This window comes from Tiliqua scincoides, chromosome 4, assembly GCF_035046505.1.
Source record: "Tiliqua scincoides isolate rTilSci1 chromosome 4, rTilSci1.hap2, whole genome shotgun sequence".
NCBI classification, from domain to species: Eukaryota; Metazoa; Chordata; class Lepidosauria; order Squamata; family Scincidae; genus Tiliqua; species Tiliqua scincoides.
Window position 1 is genome coordinate 145,739,699 of NC_089824.1, and position 16,162 is coordinate 145,755,860.

The window sequence follows — 16,162 nt, forward strand, 5'->3', positions numbered from 1 at the left end:
TCTGACCGTCAAATGCTTAATGATGTCACTTTCTGCTTAATGATGTCACTTCTGACCCTTACAAAGTGCCATGAATGCTAACTTCGGCCCTCTCTTTGGAATGAGTTTGACATCCCTGAGCTGGACCCTTTTCAGGAGTTATGCTTCAATGCCTTACAGCGTAATCCAATTGTGTGTACTCAGATGTTAGTCCCATTAACTTAAGTGGGGCTTACTCCCAGTTAAGGGTATAAGGGATTTCCACTTTACTGCCCAGCTGCCCTGTTGGCAGAATGCATGTTCTGCCAGTGCTGGCTGCTGAAAAGCTGCTGTAAAATGTTACATAGCTTGCTGCTGGAGCTCCAATAGGAAGAAAGGAGGCATCCCACATGCATCGCTGGACAATTGGCCACCCACTGGAGCTGTGGGAGGGGTGAATCCAGTGATGATGGTGTGCACTGGGTCCTATCCCCTCTGGCAGCAGTCTCCCTGCCCCCTTTCTCACCTCACTCCAGCTACAGAACTGGTGCGGGTATGAGGAGACCCATTGTGGAGCAGGAGGCTTATGGAGGGGTAAGGGGATTTAAATCCTCTTTCCCTCTGAAGTCTCCTGCTGTGCCTCTCTCCACTAGATATGGTGGGGGGGATAGGATTGGGTTGTTAGCCATACATAATTTATAGCCAAATACAATAACAAGGCCAGTATAGCAATTTACAGATCAGGCCTTTCCAAGTTTTACTCAGAAGTAAGTTTTTGTGTGTTCAGTGGGGCTTACTTATAGGAAATATGGGATAGCATTCTAAGTGGCCTGTGTCATAGTTTTGTGATGATGAAGAATGAGATAAAAATACATTAAATATTGTGCAAATTTTTTAAAAAAGTTTGTTCTCAATATTTCATCAATAAAATTTTTGTTGTAACTTTTTATGGTTTTTATGTTTCATTAATATAGGAATGATGCTTCGGCCACCCCTGGTCTAGCTAGTAGAAACATTTAAGAAACAGACAATTGTCTGAAATCAAGATAAATATCAAAAATCATAAGAACATAAGAACAGCCCCACTGGATCAGGCCATAGGCCCATCTAGTCCAGCTTCCTGTATCTCACAGTGGCCCCACCAAATGCCCCAGGGAGTATACCTGAGAACAAGAGCCCTGCATCCTGGTGCCCTCCCTTGCATCTGACATAGCCCATTTCTAAAATCAGGAGGTTGCGCATACACATCATGGCTTGTACACATCATGGCTTGGATTTTTCCTCCAGAAACTTGTCCAATCCCCTTTTAAAGGCGTCCAGTCCAGTCACCATCACCACATCCTGTGGCAAAGAGTGCATTTCCTGTGGCAAATCCCTACATTTCAATGTTTTCTTGTTTGTTCATTTTGGAAAATATATACAAAAGATTGTGAGGACCAAAGAGGTATACAAAAATGGATGTTTACATTACAGAAGAACTTTTCTGTGTGTGTATGTGCGCTCTGCAAATATCTCCTGTATCAGGTGCACAGAAGCTTGCTTCGTAGTTGGGGCTTCTTTCTGCACCCCTGTTCCGGAAACCGACATCTTTCGAAAGGCCAGGTTGTTGCAGTCACTTTTTCCCCATCAGTGCACCAACCCAGTTCACTCCCAGCAGGGTTGGCCCAGTTGGAGCAGTACCACATGGTCCCCATGAAAGTGGGACCACGTCACTTACCGTCCTATGAAGTACCACTACTAATACTACTAATAACCTAGTTCAGGGGTGGGCAAACTTTCAACTTTAGGGATCCTGGACCTTTGTGTAGGAGAGAGAATTTCAGCAGGTGCAGCTTCTCATCTGCATGATGACAAGCTGCACCAGCTGAAATTTCCTCTTCTATTAAATTGTTAAAGGTCCAGGATTCCTAAAGTTGAAAGTTTGCCCACCCCTGCCCTAGTTAAAAAGCATTCCATCATGGCTTTGAGCTTAGTGAATACTGATCCATTTTTACCTTCTTGAAATAAAATAGCTAAACTTTTGTTTTTATAGCATTATTCCAATACGTGAAGTTTTGCAACACAACCGTTTCATCGCAGAGAGAATAAAGGGGATTTATGATGGACTCACAGATTCAACATGTGAGAGAAAAAGCTCAAAGTATCACATCATTAAGCCTGAAGAGCACTCTGAGGTTAAAACAGTTATATCTGGGATCCAAGTAAGTGTGTATTGGCGGGAGGGGCACTTACATGGTGCGTGCTGTACTTACCACTCCACCCACCCCGCTCTGCTTCTGCATATACCAGCAAGAATTATTCTGTGAACTAAGGAAAAACATAAAAACCATACATTGGGAAAAAAGTTTGTTCTCAGTATTTAATATCTTATATTCCTAAGTCAGTTATATGGGAAAAATGCTAAATGATAGAATTTCCAGCAGAATCTTGTGAAACTTAATTTTTCGTCTGATTTAAAATACTTCTGGTCATAAACTTTTAATTGGAAGTCCCACTGTGTTCACATATATGTTCACAACTCCTCAACCCACATACAGTATTTAATTTACATTGCATGATGTGATTAATTTTCTCCCCTCTTCCCCTCAACTATGCTTTGGAGATGAAAGAGAACTGAACTTCTCTTCGCCTGCAAAAACATACCAAGTTGGGAGAGGAAATTGGGTTCTTCCTTTACTGAAGATCTTATGCCAATGAAAATATCACCCCTTCTCCATTAAAACGATCACAATGAGGGGAGGGAAAATTGGGCAGTGAGGATTATCATTCTGTGGTGTAGTCCTCAGATCCCAATCTTTTTCTCCCCACAGTGATCCTTTCTGCAACAAAGGAGGGTGCTTAACACACCTTCTCTAACAGAAGGAATTGAAGTAAATGACAGATTAGACTTTGCCCATACATAGAACATAAGAACAGCCCCACTGGATCAGGCCATAGGCCCATCTAGTCCAGCTTCCTGTATCTCACAGCGGCCCACCAAATGCCCCAGGGAGCACACCAGATAACAAGAGACCTCATCCTGGTGCCCTCCCCTACATCTGGCATTCTGACTTAACCCATTTCTAAAATCAGGAGGTTGCGCATACACATCATGGCTTGTACCCCATAATGGATTTTTCCTCCAGAAACTCGTCCAATCCCCTTTTAAAGGCGTCCAGGCTAGACGCCAGCACCACATCCTGTGGCAAGGAGTTCCACAGACCGACCACACGCTGAGTAAAGAAATATTTTCTTTTGTCTGTCCTAACCTGCCCAACACTCAATTTTAGTGGATGTCCCCTGGTTCTGGTATTATGTGAGAGTGTAAAGAGCATCTCCCTATCCACTCTGTCCATTCCCTGCATAATTTTGTATGTCTCAATCATGTCCCCCCTCAAGCGTCTCTTTTCTAGGCTGAAGAGGCCCAAACGCCGTAGCCTTTCCTCATAAGGAAGGTGCCCCAGCCCCGTAATCATCTTAGTCGCTCTCTTTTGCACCTTTTCCATTTCCACTATGTCTTTTTTGAGATGCGGCGACCAGAACTGGACACAGTACTCCAGGTGTGGCCTGGAGTTTTGTAGTGGACGTAGGGCCCAATCCAAATCAATTTTATAGTGCCAGTGCTGCTGTGCCTATTGGGTATGCGCTGCTTCCTGTGTTGGGGAGGCAGTCTTGGAGGCCTCCTCAAGGTATGCATTGTGGCTTCCCCCGGTGCTGGAAACTGGGATAGGATTGGGCCCATAATCCTGTGTTCATAGAATCGTAGTGTGGGAAGGGATCCACAAGGTCATCTAGTCCAATCCCCTGTCTGTAGCAGGAAATTCTCCTACAGCAGGTGTCTGTTGAGCTTCTGCTTGAAGATTAACAGTGAGGGAGAATATACCACCTCCCTTGGCAATCTGTTCCACTGCAGAACCACCCTTAAATTCTCTTTCTCAAACTTCTTTCAACCGAGAAGGTGATTCTTTCAGTTCTCCTTTGCCTGCCCTCTGGCCTATACCCTAAGAGCTTCCATCCCACTATGATCCTTTAAGTAGAGAAGGGGAGCTGAGCTTCCACCTCACTCAGGGTATTTTAAAGAGGATTTGAACTTGGAAGAAGCTCCTTAGAAACCAGTTCCATTAATCACGCCCAAAGACTCATAGCACAGTCATGCATGTTTACGCAGAATTAAGTCCATTATGTTCAGTGGGACCTATTCCCAGGTGTATAAAAGATTGTGTGCACTATATCCCATCCCCCTTCCTGGCCTGATCTGCTAGCAAGGATCAACTTGGACTTGTGCCAGTAATTTAGATGGCATAGGTCCAAATAAACCTGTTGCACAGGCTGGGGCTTTCCCTGGCGCAAGGAGATGAATGTCCCCTTACCCTGAGGAGACTTTCCAGCTGCTAAATTCTTCAACAGGATGTTGCACAAACTGCACTGGTGCTGCTGTCTTGGTGTGGGAGAACTTAGGTAGGATTGGGCTGTTTATTTGTATACAACTTGTTATGCATATGAATATGAACTCTTTGTGAATATGTACACTTTGTGAAAAACTTCTACAGAATCTGCTGATGTTTGGTAATCAGTGTAGCAGCCTGAAAAGAAATAAAAATGCTTTATAAAATAAATTGACAAAATGAGAGTTTGAACTAACAGATGCAATCATATAAACTGGAATCTTAAAAAGCATATTCAAGTATTTTTGTATAATTTTTTTAAGTCTTAATTGATTTTTTTTATTATTTTGCTGATCTGAAATAATACTTTTAGCTGGCAGTCTGTTTGCAGAAACTAGTGTAATGGGTTTCTGCACTGATGTATCTAAATTATATCCAGAACGAACAGCAAACATTATTAAAGCTATTTGGCTGCAATCTGTGTCACTTTGAATATAACAGAATAAAAAAAAATTGTTCATCACTAGAAATTGCAATGATATATATTAAATTGACATGAAATGGCTTCAACTGGGGTGGGCAACATCTGCTGCCTCTCCTAGTGATCGAGGCCTGTGGTTCCAATATGTATGCATGTATGCAATACAGAAATATGCCTCTACGAGATTCCATTAATAATTTTACTTTCCTTTTTTCAACTTTTCCCCACTAAACACTAAGGATAGTTTCCCCTAATTATAAGCATGCCCCAGTAAAAACTCCTATTTCCTCTGTTAATTGACTTAAGTTGAAGCACCAAGCATCTATTGTTAGGGTTATTGCTGTACTACATATTTGCATTATTTATTATTTTTGAATCATCTAACTGAAATAACTAGGCGCCATACAAAAATAAAAAATGAAAATGTTCCCTGCCCACAGTTTTGAAATCTATGGTTCACGATAAGACATGTTCAACAGGAACGATAATTAATTGGCAAGAAGCAAGGCAAATTATATAGCTAGTTTCTGTTGCTGCTTTACCTGGAAATGACAACTACTGCAAAATTACTAAAATCAGCTGACTTGAAATTATACCCTTTCAAATTTCATATTTCTTTTGTGTTGTCTTTCATTCCATGTGGCTTCCACTCTGTAGAAAATCTGCTGCAGAAAAACTGCTTCTGCATGTATATTTCCTTCATTGAACTGGGATTAAACTTTGTGGTGCACATAAGATTTATAGACACAACAACATCCTTTGACGATTTGGGAGGTTGTATTTGAACATGAATGTAACATAAGAGTAATAGAAAAGTACTGTCATTTGCTATTCACTATACTGCTTCTGTGAATGCAAGCTGAATTCTTAGCAAATATCCATACAGGCTCTCATATCTAAATTAACAACATAAGAAAAATCCCACTGGATCAGGCCATAGGCCCATCTAGTCCAGCTTCCTGTATCTCACAGTGGCCCACAAATGCCTCTGGGAGCACACAAGACAAAAAGTGACCTGCATCCTGGTGCCCTCCCTTGCATCTGGCATTCTGATATAGCCCACTTCTAAAATCAGGAGGTTGCACATTACACATAAGAAGAGCCCCGCTGGTTCAGGCCAAAGGCCCATCTAGTCCAGCTTCCTGTATCTCACAGTGGCCCACCAAATGCCCCAGGGAGCACACATGACAACAGACACAACCAGGATCCTAGTGCCCTCCCCTGCATCTGGCAATCAGATGCAGCCTGCCTCTAAAACCAAGAGCTTGCACATGCCTACTATGACTTGTAACCCATAATGAACTTCTCCAGAAATTTGTCCAATCCTCTTTTAAAGGCATCTAGGCCAAATGCCATCTCCACATCCTGTGGCAAGGAGTTCCACAGACTAACTATACACTGAGTAAAGAAATATTTTATCTTGTCTGTCCTAAGTCTCCCAACACTCAATTTTAGCAGATGTCCCCTGGTTCTAGTGTTGTGTGGGAGGGAAAAGAGCATCTCTCTATTCATCCCCTGCATAATTTTGTGTGTCTCAATCGTATCCCACCTCACGTGTCTTTTTTCTAGACTGAAGAACCCCAAATCCTGTAGCATTTCCTCGTAAGGGAGGTGCCTCAGCCCAGTAATCATTTTGGTTGCTCTCTTTTGCACTTTTTCCATTTCCACTTTATCCTTTTTGAGGTGTGACCTTACCATTGATTTATACAATGGTATTATAATATTAGCTGTTGTTAGCAAGCATTCATGTAATTGCAAATAAAAGATTAATTTAATGGTAATGAAATCTAACTGAAATTAATCCATCACCTGCCACACAATGCAGACTTTTCTGAAACTATCTCCTGTCCACAAGATAAAATCTCTCCTTAAATAATTAGGTTTAAATATCTGGTTTTAAGTAGGACAGTTCTCTATCCTAAACATGTCTTTCCATAAGCAGAGCTCTGTATTTGCTTATAACTCTAGTCATTTGAAATGCTTTAAGGATTATATAAGATCACTGAGAGGGTTTCTTGTTTGTTTGCACAGATAAAGCTAAGGTGCCCTTGTCATCTCCAAGCTGCAAAGAAATGCATCTTGGTGTAACTGATGATGAGTGAAGGGGTTGTTTAATCTAAAAGCTGGAATTTATTCAAGGAAAATAGAGGTGTGAGGTTGGAACAAGTATTCACTCAACCATGCAAATATGGATGCTGCCTAGAGACACAAATAATTCTTCAAGAAAAGCATGAAAATGAAGAAAAGATGAATTAGCATAATTTTTACTGCATCATTACATGAAACAGTGGCATAGCTAGTGGAGGGCAGGAGGCCAGCCGCTCCAGGTGCCACCCTCAGGGGGTGTCACTAGTAGTGACTAAAATGGTGAAAATCGTAGTTCTTAAGAATATCATCATGTTTTAAATAAATCAATGTGTAATTATAGCAGAATGCAATGAAACAAACCAAAGTGAAATATCTCTGTTCTATCAAGAATTATGGCCAAAACACCAGAAAAAAAAATACAACTGTTTTACGCAGCAAAAAAGTGGATTTCTTTAACTCAAAACTGGCCAATGAGACTGAGTGTTCTGAGACCTAACAAGGTCCTATTATGACACAGTATGGAATCAATAAGATGTTACTATGAGTCAGCTCCCCTTTCCATGTATCAGAGCTAATACTTGAACTTCTCTTCAGTTGTGTGAGTGTCATTAAATTGTTGGTTACTGAAACATTCTATAGTAAAATAAATAAAGTTAATGGGGGTGACACCATGAGTTACCAGACTGGGTGACACCAACCATAGTGATGCCACTGGTGGGAAGGTTGGGTATTGTTGGTCACTGGTTTAGATTACTTTTAAAGTTGATTCTAAACATTCAGAAGGACTGTAATCTATCTGTGGTTCTTAACCATGATGGCTACATTGAGCCTCCAGATGCAGAGGCAGTATGTCACTGAGTACAATGTGCAGGGGAGCAATAGCAAGGGAGGGCATTGATACTCATCCATTGCTTGTGGGGAAATATTCACTGCATTTATTTTCTGGCCATTATTACTATTAATTTCATGTCATGGCTATTGCTATCTCTCAGCCTGCCCTACCTCACAGCGTTGTTGTGAGACAAAAGTAGGGGAGGAACCATGCACGCCACCTGAGCTCCTTAGAGGGAGGGTGATATAAAAATGGGGGGAAAAAATAAATTCGTTAAATAAATAATTTTGTGGTATGGGGGGGGAGTGTCAAAAATGTATGGGTCACAGGTTTCAAGTGACCTAGCTATGCGACTGACATGAAACTATAGTACTGGTAAAAATCTATAGCAAGTTTTAGTTACTGATAAAAAGAATGTTGATATATTGATATAGTGACAACTCTGATGCTCAAGATGTTTATTTTAACAGCTTACAGACATGAAAGACCTTCAGGAGCTTCATTTATACCTGAGAAGATTAAAACTTCCCCTTCTTTCAGCAATTCTCAAATTGGAAGAAAAGAAAAAGGTGAAACCAAAGGAATCGAAAAGATCACCAAGGAAGGGTTAGTAACATATCGCTTCTGTAATGCAAAGCAAGGATTAAAAATCACCTTACTTAGAGCCGAGTCCTGTCCTAGTGGAGCCACACCAAAAAGGAGCTGTACCCAGTGGGGAGGGGGATTGGAAGGCTTCCGAGGAGAAGGGGAATTTAAATCTCCTCACTCCTCCATAAGCCTCCCACTTCGCAGTGGTTCTCCTTGGAATTGCATCAGGTCTGTAGCTGACACGAGTCCGAAGAGAAGGAAGGGGCAGGGACAGGTCTGGTGACAAACGGGAAGTGCTGCTGCCTCTTGTGGCAGCGCTCCCAAAATGGCGATTGACTGAGTGCTCCGCGTGCTGTCAATTTTGTGACAGCATATTTTTGGGCTGTTAGTCACCTAGCAGATGAAACTCCTAGAAATATTTTAGGAGGCATGTTATTTCTGATGGTTCTCATAAAATTTATGACAGTTCTCATAGTTCTCATACATATTTATGATATTTCTATAGTTCACATACACAGTTGTGGACAGCTTTAGCCTTTGATTTCTAATAATTGTATTAGTATTATTCACCTCCTCTTTCTTTTGATTTAATACTATATGTTTCTCCCACAAATGTTTAACCATACAGTGTTATGGATAAATAATTGTATAGTATGCATCCTGTTCTTTAATCTAAAAACAGATTCAATTCTTAGCTGTCATAGCACTTTCAGAGGAAGAAAGGTTCCTTGGTAATAGAATCAAATGACTTCCAGGAAGTGTAAAAGGAGAATCTTGAGGTAGAGGATAACCGTGTTGTTGTTGTTGTTGTTGTTGTTGTTGTTGTTGTTGTTAACAGTATTTATATACCGCTTTTCAACAGAAAGTTCACAAAGTGGTTTACAGAGAAATACTAAACAAATAACTAATAGCTCCCTGTCCCAAAAGGGCTCACAATCTAAAAAGATGCAAAAGAACACCAGCAGGCAGTCACTAGAAAAGACACTGCTGGGGCATTCACTAATGTAGGGAGACTAACACCCAACATAACTTCCCATATGATGATGCAGTTGGGCCAACAGGGCATGTGCTGTATCCTGTAGGGGAATTTCAGGCCCTGGAGGCTTCCTCAGATTTGTTCCCTTGTCCCGGGGTAACCCTGTGTTGGCCCACTGGGTCTACTTAGACCTGTGCCTGCAATTTTGCTGGTGCAAATCTGAGTGGACCCAAGTTGGGGGACTGAGACCAGGAACAGGAATAGGATATCAGCAGCCCTGCTGCTGCCAATCCCTCCCCTTCCCAGCCTCGGATCTGTCCTCCTCTCCACCTGTTCATGCCCCTTCTTGCTTCATTCAGCCTCCTGTCTCTCTCCCACCCCCCTGCTGACTTATCAGCGCCAGCCCTGAGGCTGCTGGCATACAGACCCAACTGCTTTCTGCAGCTAGGCCACACTGAATGGCCACGTTTAGTGAAAGCCTTACACTGCTGACTTGTTCCAGTGAGATAAGGCCCTTTTCAGACTGGGCCACAACATAAGGGGTGGTGGGCAAAGATGTCATGAGGGTGTGTGTCACCTGGTGCAGCACTTACCTGCTTGAGGTTGGTGTTCCAGAAGTTCAGAGGTAATGTAATGATGTAATCACATCTCCCCTGACCTTCACATTGGTTTTAATGTAATTAGCCCACCTTCAGACCACTTCAGTTTGTCGATCTTCAGCTCTCTCCTGGCCCAGTTGCTTCATGTTCTTGCTGGCGAGCAGCAAAAACATGGTCACCGATGAGAGAATGAGACAGCTGGGCCCAGAGAGGGCAGAAGATTGCCAAATGGAGGCTCAGGAGGGTGACCCCTGGTATAGCCCGCACTAGCTGCACCTCCATTGTGATGCCGCTGGGGAGGGATGAGACTGTAAGAGCTTGTTCTTAAATATTTTTAATGAAAATATCAATCCATGCATAATTTTCATGTGAAATTCCTATGTAGTTCTAGGTCAGTCAGGAAAATTTGTGAAGGGATATTTCTAACAAGCATGCACATGCAACTTTAATTGCTCAGTTGTCATGGTCTAGAACTGCATCTGAGTCAAGTGTATGGTTTTGAAAGAAATTGCTTTCAAATGTTCCTTATTATCTGTTGTAATCAAATATGTTCTGAAACACAAGTCATTGACTGAAAAGTCTTTGTACCTGAATTTATTATCCTTTTGTGCTACTTCTGTACCACTAACAGTATGGAGGATTAGGTTTTCTCATCTTTCCACTGACAGAACAACCTTCATCACTCTTGAGACTGATGGGTCTCTCAGCCATAACTTAAACTATGGATTATGGGGCAGTGTTGTTGTTTTTTTCTTTTTTTTGGGGGGGGGGGGCAGAAAGGCAGAACAAAATGGCTTTCATTTCCTAGGTAGATAAAAATGCAGCACCTACTAACTGGTTCTATATGGTCACACTATGCCCAATCATGGCACTGGAAAAACATGATGAATTTTGATGAGGGCTAAAAATAAATAAAACAAGAAGGAAGTTGGCATTCTTAGGATTTCATCAGGTCCTTGGAGATTAAAAAAAAGGATATCTTGGAGCCTACAGATGTGTTGACTATCCCCAAGTTAGTGGTTTAACCAAATTCAAGTTGACAAAAATTGTCATTAGTATTGTAGAGAATGCTTCCTACATAGCAGTTTTCATTTATTTTTATTAACATTGCAGAGCATAAAGATTTCTACTGATGTGCAATGTGAATTTCATTATTCATCTTTTATGTTGTGTTAATGAAAAGGAAATTCTATGCATACAAATGTACTAAACTACTCGGCTTAGCAATATCTTACTGTAATGGTTAGAGGAATTTGGGGCAGTGGGGGGAACATGGGTGCATTTTTAGTTGCATGTACACTTCATTTACACTGCTTTTAATTATTTTTAGTGACAGCTTTGTAGGTCACCTTCAGAAAAGCATACAAAGTATGGTTCATTGTGGCATGTTAAATACCGTATTGTGGCGACCAAGGAAAACATTTATTCAATCAAGTAGCTAAAGCATAGTATTGCAGACAATGTCTGGTAATGATGTTGGTGTAATATTCAGGTTCCAGTTGTGTAATCTTCTATGATTTTTCTGGGTCCTTTATTCTCCTTACAGCTTGATTTATGGCTTACCTTTCTCATCCCCCCAAGGAATTCTTGCTACTTCCCTTAGATAACTTTGATGATCTCAAGAAGAGTGGTTTATCTTTAGTAGTGCTTTCATTATCTGCAATGCTACATTTCTACTGGCCCACTCCAGATAATGGTCTGTTTAAATTTAACATGTCTCCTCCTCTCAAGAGGAATATTCCAGACTAGAGCACTTTAATTTACTACTTAAGGGCCCAATCCTATCCAGCTTTTCAGCACTGATGCAGCCACAATGCAGTCCCGATGTAAGGGAAGAAATATTCCCTTTCCTTGAGGAGACTTTCCTGACTGCCCCCCTCCCACTGCAGGATGCAGTACACACCCTATCAGTACAGTTGCTTCAGTGCTGAGGAGTTGGATAGGATTGGGCCCTAAATGTATTTAAACCCAAATGCATGAAATGTGGTAAAGAACATTTATAGGGCGTGCAGTCTGTCTGGATTCTGACTCAGATGTCATCGAAGTCCCACTGGGTTGAAGAACAGTTGCTTGCAGTTTCACTATATGCAGATTGGGAACAGAGGCAACAAAGTAGGAGGCACCCAAGGTTAAGCGTTCTGAGAAGGTGGCTACAGCTGGTGCCATTGTGTTGCAAGCAGTCACAGTGTGGGAAGGAGCTGCTCACCCTGCCAAAGGAGTTCACACAGTTTAAGGCTGCAATCCTAGCCACACTTTCCTGATAGTAAGCCCCATTGAACAAAATAGGACTTACTTCTGAGTAGACCTGGTTAGGATTGTGCCCTAAGGCAGTCACAGAGACCTCTTCAAGGTAAGGGAATTTTGTTCCCTTACCTTGTGGCTGCGTTTGTACTAGAAAGTTAGATAGGATTGTTACCTTGTTGGATCACCTTTACCTTTTTAGGTGAAAAGATGGACACGGGCAGTATAGTTGAATGATGCAACTGATGGGAAATGGATGAACAGCAGTGGTGTAGCTAGGTCATTTGACACCCAGGGCCCATAATTTTTTGTCACCCCATACAACATAATTATTTAATTATTAATTAATTATAAACTAAATAATAATGCAGAAGTGCGCGTGGCCTCTGGGAAACCCAGTACCTCGGGAACAAAGTGCCAGGTAAGGCACCACGAGTTTAGCCTCAGTGTGAAGAGAGGGAGAAGGCAAATGAACCTCTGAGTTTTTGGAGAAGGAGAGGGAGACTCCGAGTTCTGAAGAGGAGAGGAGGAGGTCGACGAGAAGGAGAAGTACTGCTGTCGAAGACACAACATCCTGCTGCCAGATTCTCCAAATTCCTCAGGGACTGAATGGCTGTAAGAGCTTCAGAGCATGGAATTGGCCTTCTTCACTGTTGCTGCACGTTGGGTTGACGCTTTGATCAAGCTGTCCACCAGCACCCCAAGATCTCTCTTCTGAGCTGTCACAAACCATTGGAAACAGGAAGGAGGAGCCTCCTTGGTAGGGGTGCCAGCAACCAGCATCTTCTCAACTGAATACAGCGACTAAGCAGGTAGATGGGACCCGTTAGCCTGGGAAGGCAGCTCATCTGAGAGAAGGAAAACTCTGATCCCAAACCTCCACTGCCTTGTGGCTACATCCAGTTATGGAAAAGGCTTCAGGAGTCAACCTCGAGGCAAAATCCGGAGCCGGAGTCCCTGAGGCAGTTCATGGCTGAACACAGTCATGTTCTGGCAACTCCTGCGACGCCGCTGGAACCAACCGTATTGGCTTCTGCCTTTCCATTGGACCATTTCAGCGACGTGGAGAGGGGGGATTTGCTGTATGGGTAACGGTTTATCCTCCATATCTACTTTACCAAGGCTTTGCGCACTGTTCCAGAACCACCATTCAGAGCGCGATACCATAGTCTTCCGAGACTGAAGGATGCCAACACACAAATTAAATAATTCACATTTTTCACATTCCATAACCTTTATTGGCATTAAAACAATAAATTACAATACAGTAACAATAACCAGCACAATGGCTGGGTTGCCAAGAGGAAGAGTCACAGCAAGGGGCTAATAAGGAAAAAAGGAGGGGAAACAAAGATAAGATCAAGGTGAGGTTTTAACTTGGAAACTGCAGAGAGAAATTCTGCTACAGCATTAGTAGTGGCTACAGAGTAGTCACTCAGGAGGGCAAGTAAGGGATCAGTAAAGGTACCAAAAGAAGAAGAAAATAAGGGATACAAGTGTGTTCCTCGAAGAAATTGGTGGGCCGGGCAGCAAAGTAATATATGGTCCACTGTGTCTGGTTCTAAAGAACAAAAAGGACACAATCTGCATTCCTGCGGGATATTGGAGAATCTGCCTAATTCACATTTTTATACCACCCTTCCTCTAAGCAGCTCAGGGGGGTGTACATGGTTCCTCCCCTTATTTTGTCCTCACAACAACCCTGTGAGGTAGGTGAGACAGAGATAATAGTCATGACATGAAATGAATAATAATAATGGCCAGAAAACAAATGCAGTGAATATTTCCCCACAAGCAATGGATGAAATTCTGCATCAGTTTGTTTATAACATGATGGTATTATTCCTAAAAGCCTGGATTTCTAGAATTTTGGTCACTAGGGTGTCACCCTCCCCCCCTGGATGTCTCATTGGCCCATTTTGAGCTAAGGCGGTGGTTCTCAAACTTTTAATACAGTGTACTGTCAGCAGCCATTTTGAGATCACCACCACAAACAGCAGCAGAACTGGAGGACCTCCAGCAGTGAAGGTCAGCCAGCAGCAGGGGCTGAGAACAGCAGGGTGAGGTAGGAACTGGGGAGTTTCTGGGTGGAGAGGGGGTGACTGGGTGGTGGAATGGGAGAGGAAGGGGCAGATCTTGGCATGTGCCAGATCCTAAGGCTGCAATCCTAACCACACTTCCCTGAGAGTAAGCCCCATTGAACAAAACAGGACTTACTTCTGAGCAGACCTGGTTAGGATTGTGCCCTAACCCTGTTCCCTCTTCCCTTCCCTCTCCCCTGACTTGTGCCAACAAAATAGCTGGTGCAGGTCTGAGGAGACACATCAGGTTGGTGGAGGGGACCACCACAAGTGCACCCCACCTCAGAATACTGCACATTCGTTTGGTGTGGCTTCATCCGGTATTAGTTAGTATTGGGTCCTTAAGCAAAGGCACTGTGGGCCCAATCCTACTCAACTTTCCAGCGCTGATGCAGTTGTAATATAGTCTTGAGGTAAAGGAACAAATGTTCCCTTACCTTGAGGAGGCCTCCATGACTCCCCTCCTCCACTGCAGGATGCAGTGCACACCTCATTGTCATGGCTGCATCAGTGCTGGAAAGTTCGATAGGATTGGGCCCTGCTTTCCTTTGGGCTATACAGGCTAGAAGTCACCTCACAGGTCACTATTAAGAATTTAAAAAGTATTCAAAACTATAAAGCATGCAATGTATGCACATGAGTTATTGCACATCTCCTGATCTTGCTTTTCTTGTAGAAGTTCTAGTGTGAATACAGGAAGCTTGGATAGAAAGCGAGTTTAAGCTGGGAAGGCGTAGGTAGAAATCAAATCTAAAAACTCACCAAACATTCTGATTTGTTAAATGAAGCCTGCCTATAGTGAGTTATACAAGCATGTAAGTCATTCCTTATTGGAAATCTGAATAGTGATTAATTAATGAATAATAATAGTTCTTTCAAAGCTCTATCTTACAAGTATGCTAGGGACTCACTAGTAAAACATCAGTCACAATACCTACATAAATAATTTTCAAAGAAAACTTCTTATTTATCTCTGAGCAACAAAACTTTTTAGCAGAGTGCTAGACCTCTCTGACATACTTAGGGCACAATCTAGCGGGTGGTCTAAGCTGGCACAGGCCCCATGCACCAGCTCCTGAGTGTTATGAGCATGCTGTCAGGCATGTTTGCACCAACTCAGGAGTTAGCTGGGTCGGTGTGGAGGCCCACACTGGCTCAGGAGGGCCAGTTCCAGTTCCTGCACCACTGTAAGTATGTTTCAGCTGAAGCAAGCTGGCACAGGGGGTGGAAGAGGGTGGCGGGAGGGCGTTCCAAGTGGAAAGGGGCGTTCTTGGGCAGGGGGAGGGTGGAATAGGAGGGGGGGTGGGTCCAGGAGGGGGGGTGGGATTGTCACAGGCCAAATCCTAATCCCCGCTCCTGGCCCAGGCAGCCTTACATGGCTACTTGGATTTGCATTAGCTAAATAGCTGGTGCAGATCTGAATAACCCCATGCGGTGGCTTAGGCTTGACATGACTTAAAGGGAAAATTTCCCCCTTATCCCGAGGTGGCCTTCAGCAGCCTCCTAAACTGCGCTGGAAATAGAACAGGTCACTGCAGTTTGTCTGTTCCAGTGCAAGTTAGGATTTGGCTGCCAGAGATTATTACAATAAGGATGGTAGGCAGAAATACAGGGACATAAGCTAGATCACCATGCTGTGCCACAAATCTTGGATAAAAGTGGTATATTCTTTCTATCTCGGTTAGTTTGTATTTATACTCCTCACAGATTTACCAGAACAGACTCTTTTTCATTGTTTAAAAATATCTTATTACTTATAAAAAGAACAGAATGCAGAGAAATGTTAATTTCAGGAAAAAGAAATGAAATGTGTGCTTATGTTATTTGTGTATTCAGTCACTTGCCTTGGCAGTGATGAGCCATTGTAATATCAGACTTGACTTGACACCAAAAAGAAGCGTTGCCCAGCTTTGCAACTTTGCAGGAGTGTTTTTGGCACTATCGTTTCTTCGGT

At 42.7% G+C, this 16,162-nt stretch overlaps 1 protein-coding gene across 1 annotated transcript in view; it reads left to right on the forward strand.

The window, feature by feature from the left end:
- Positions 1-16,162, forward strand: part of LRRIQ3 (leucine rich repeats and IQ motif containing 3) — a 50,453-nt gene that overhangs the window by 22,065 nt on the left and 12,226 nt on the right. Inside the window, exons 4-5 of the mRNA XM_066624586.1 lie at positions 1,991-2,159; positions 8,194-8,329. Coding sequence (XP_066480683.1) covers positions 1,991-2,159; positions 8,194-8,329 — 305 coding nt within the window. The remainder of the gene's footprint in view (positions 1-1,990; positions 2,160-8,193; positions 8,330-16,162) is intronic.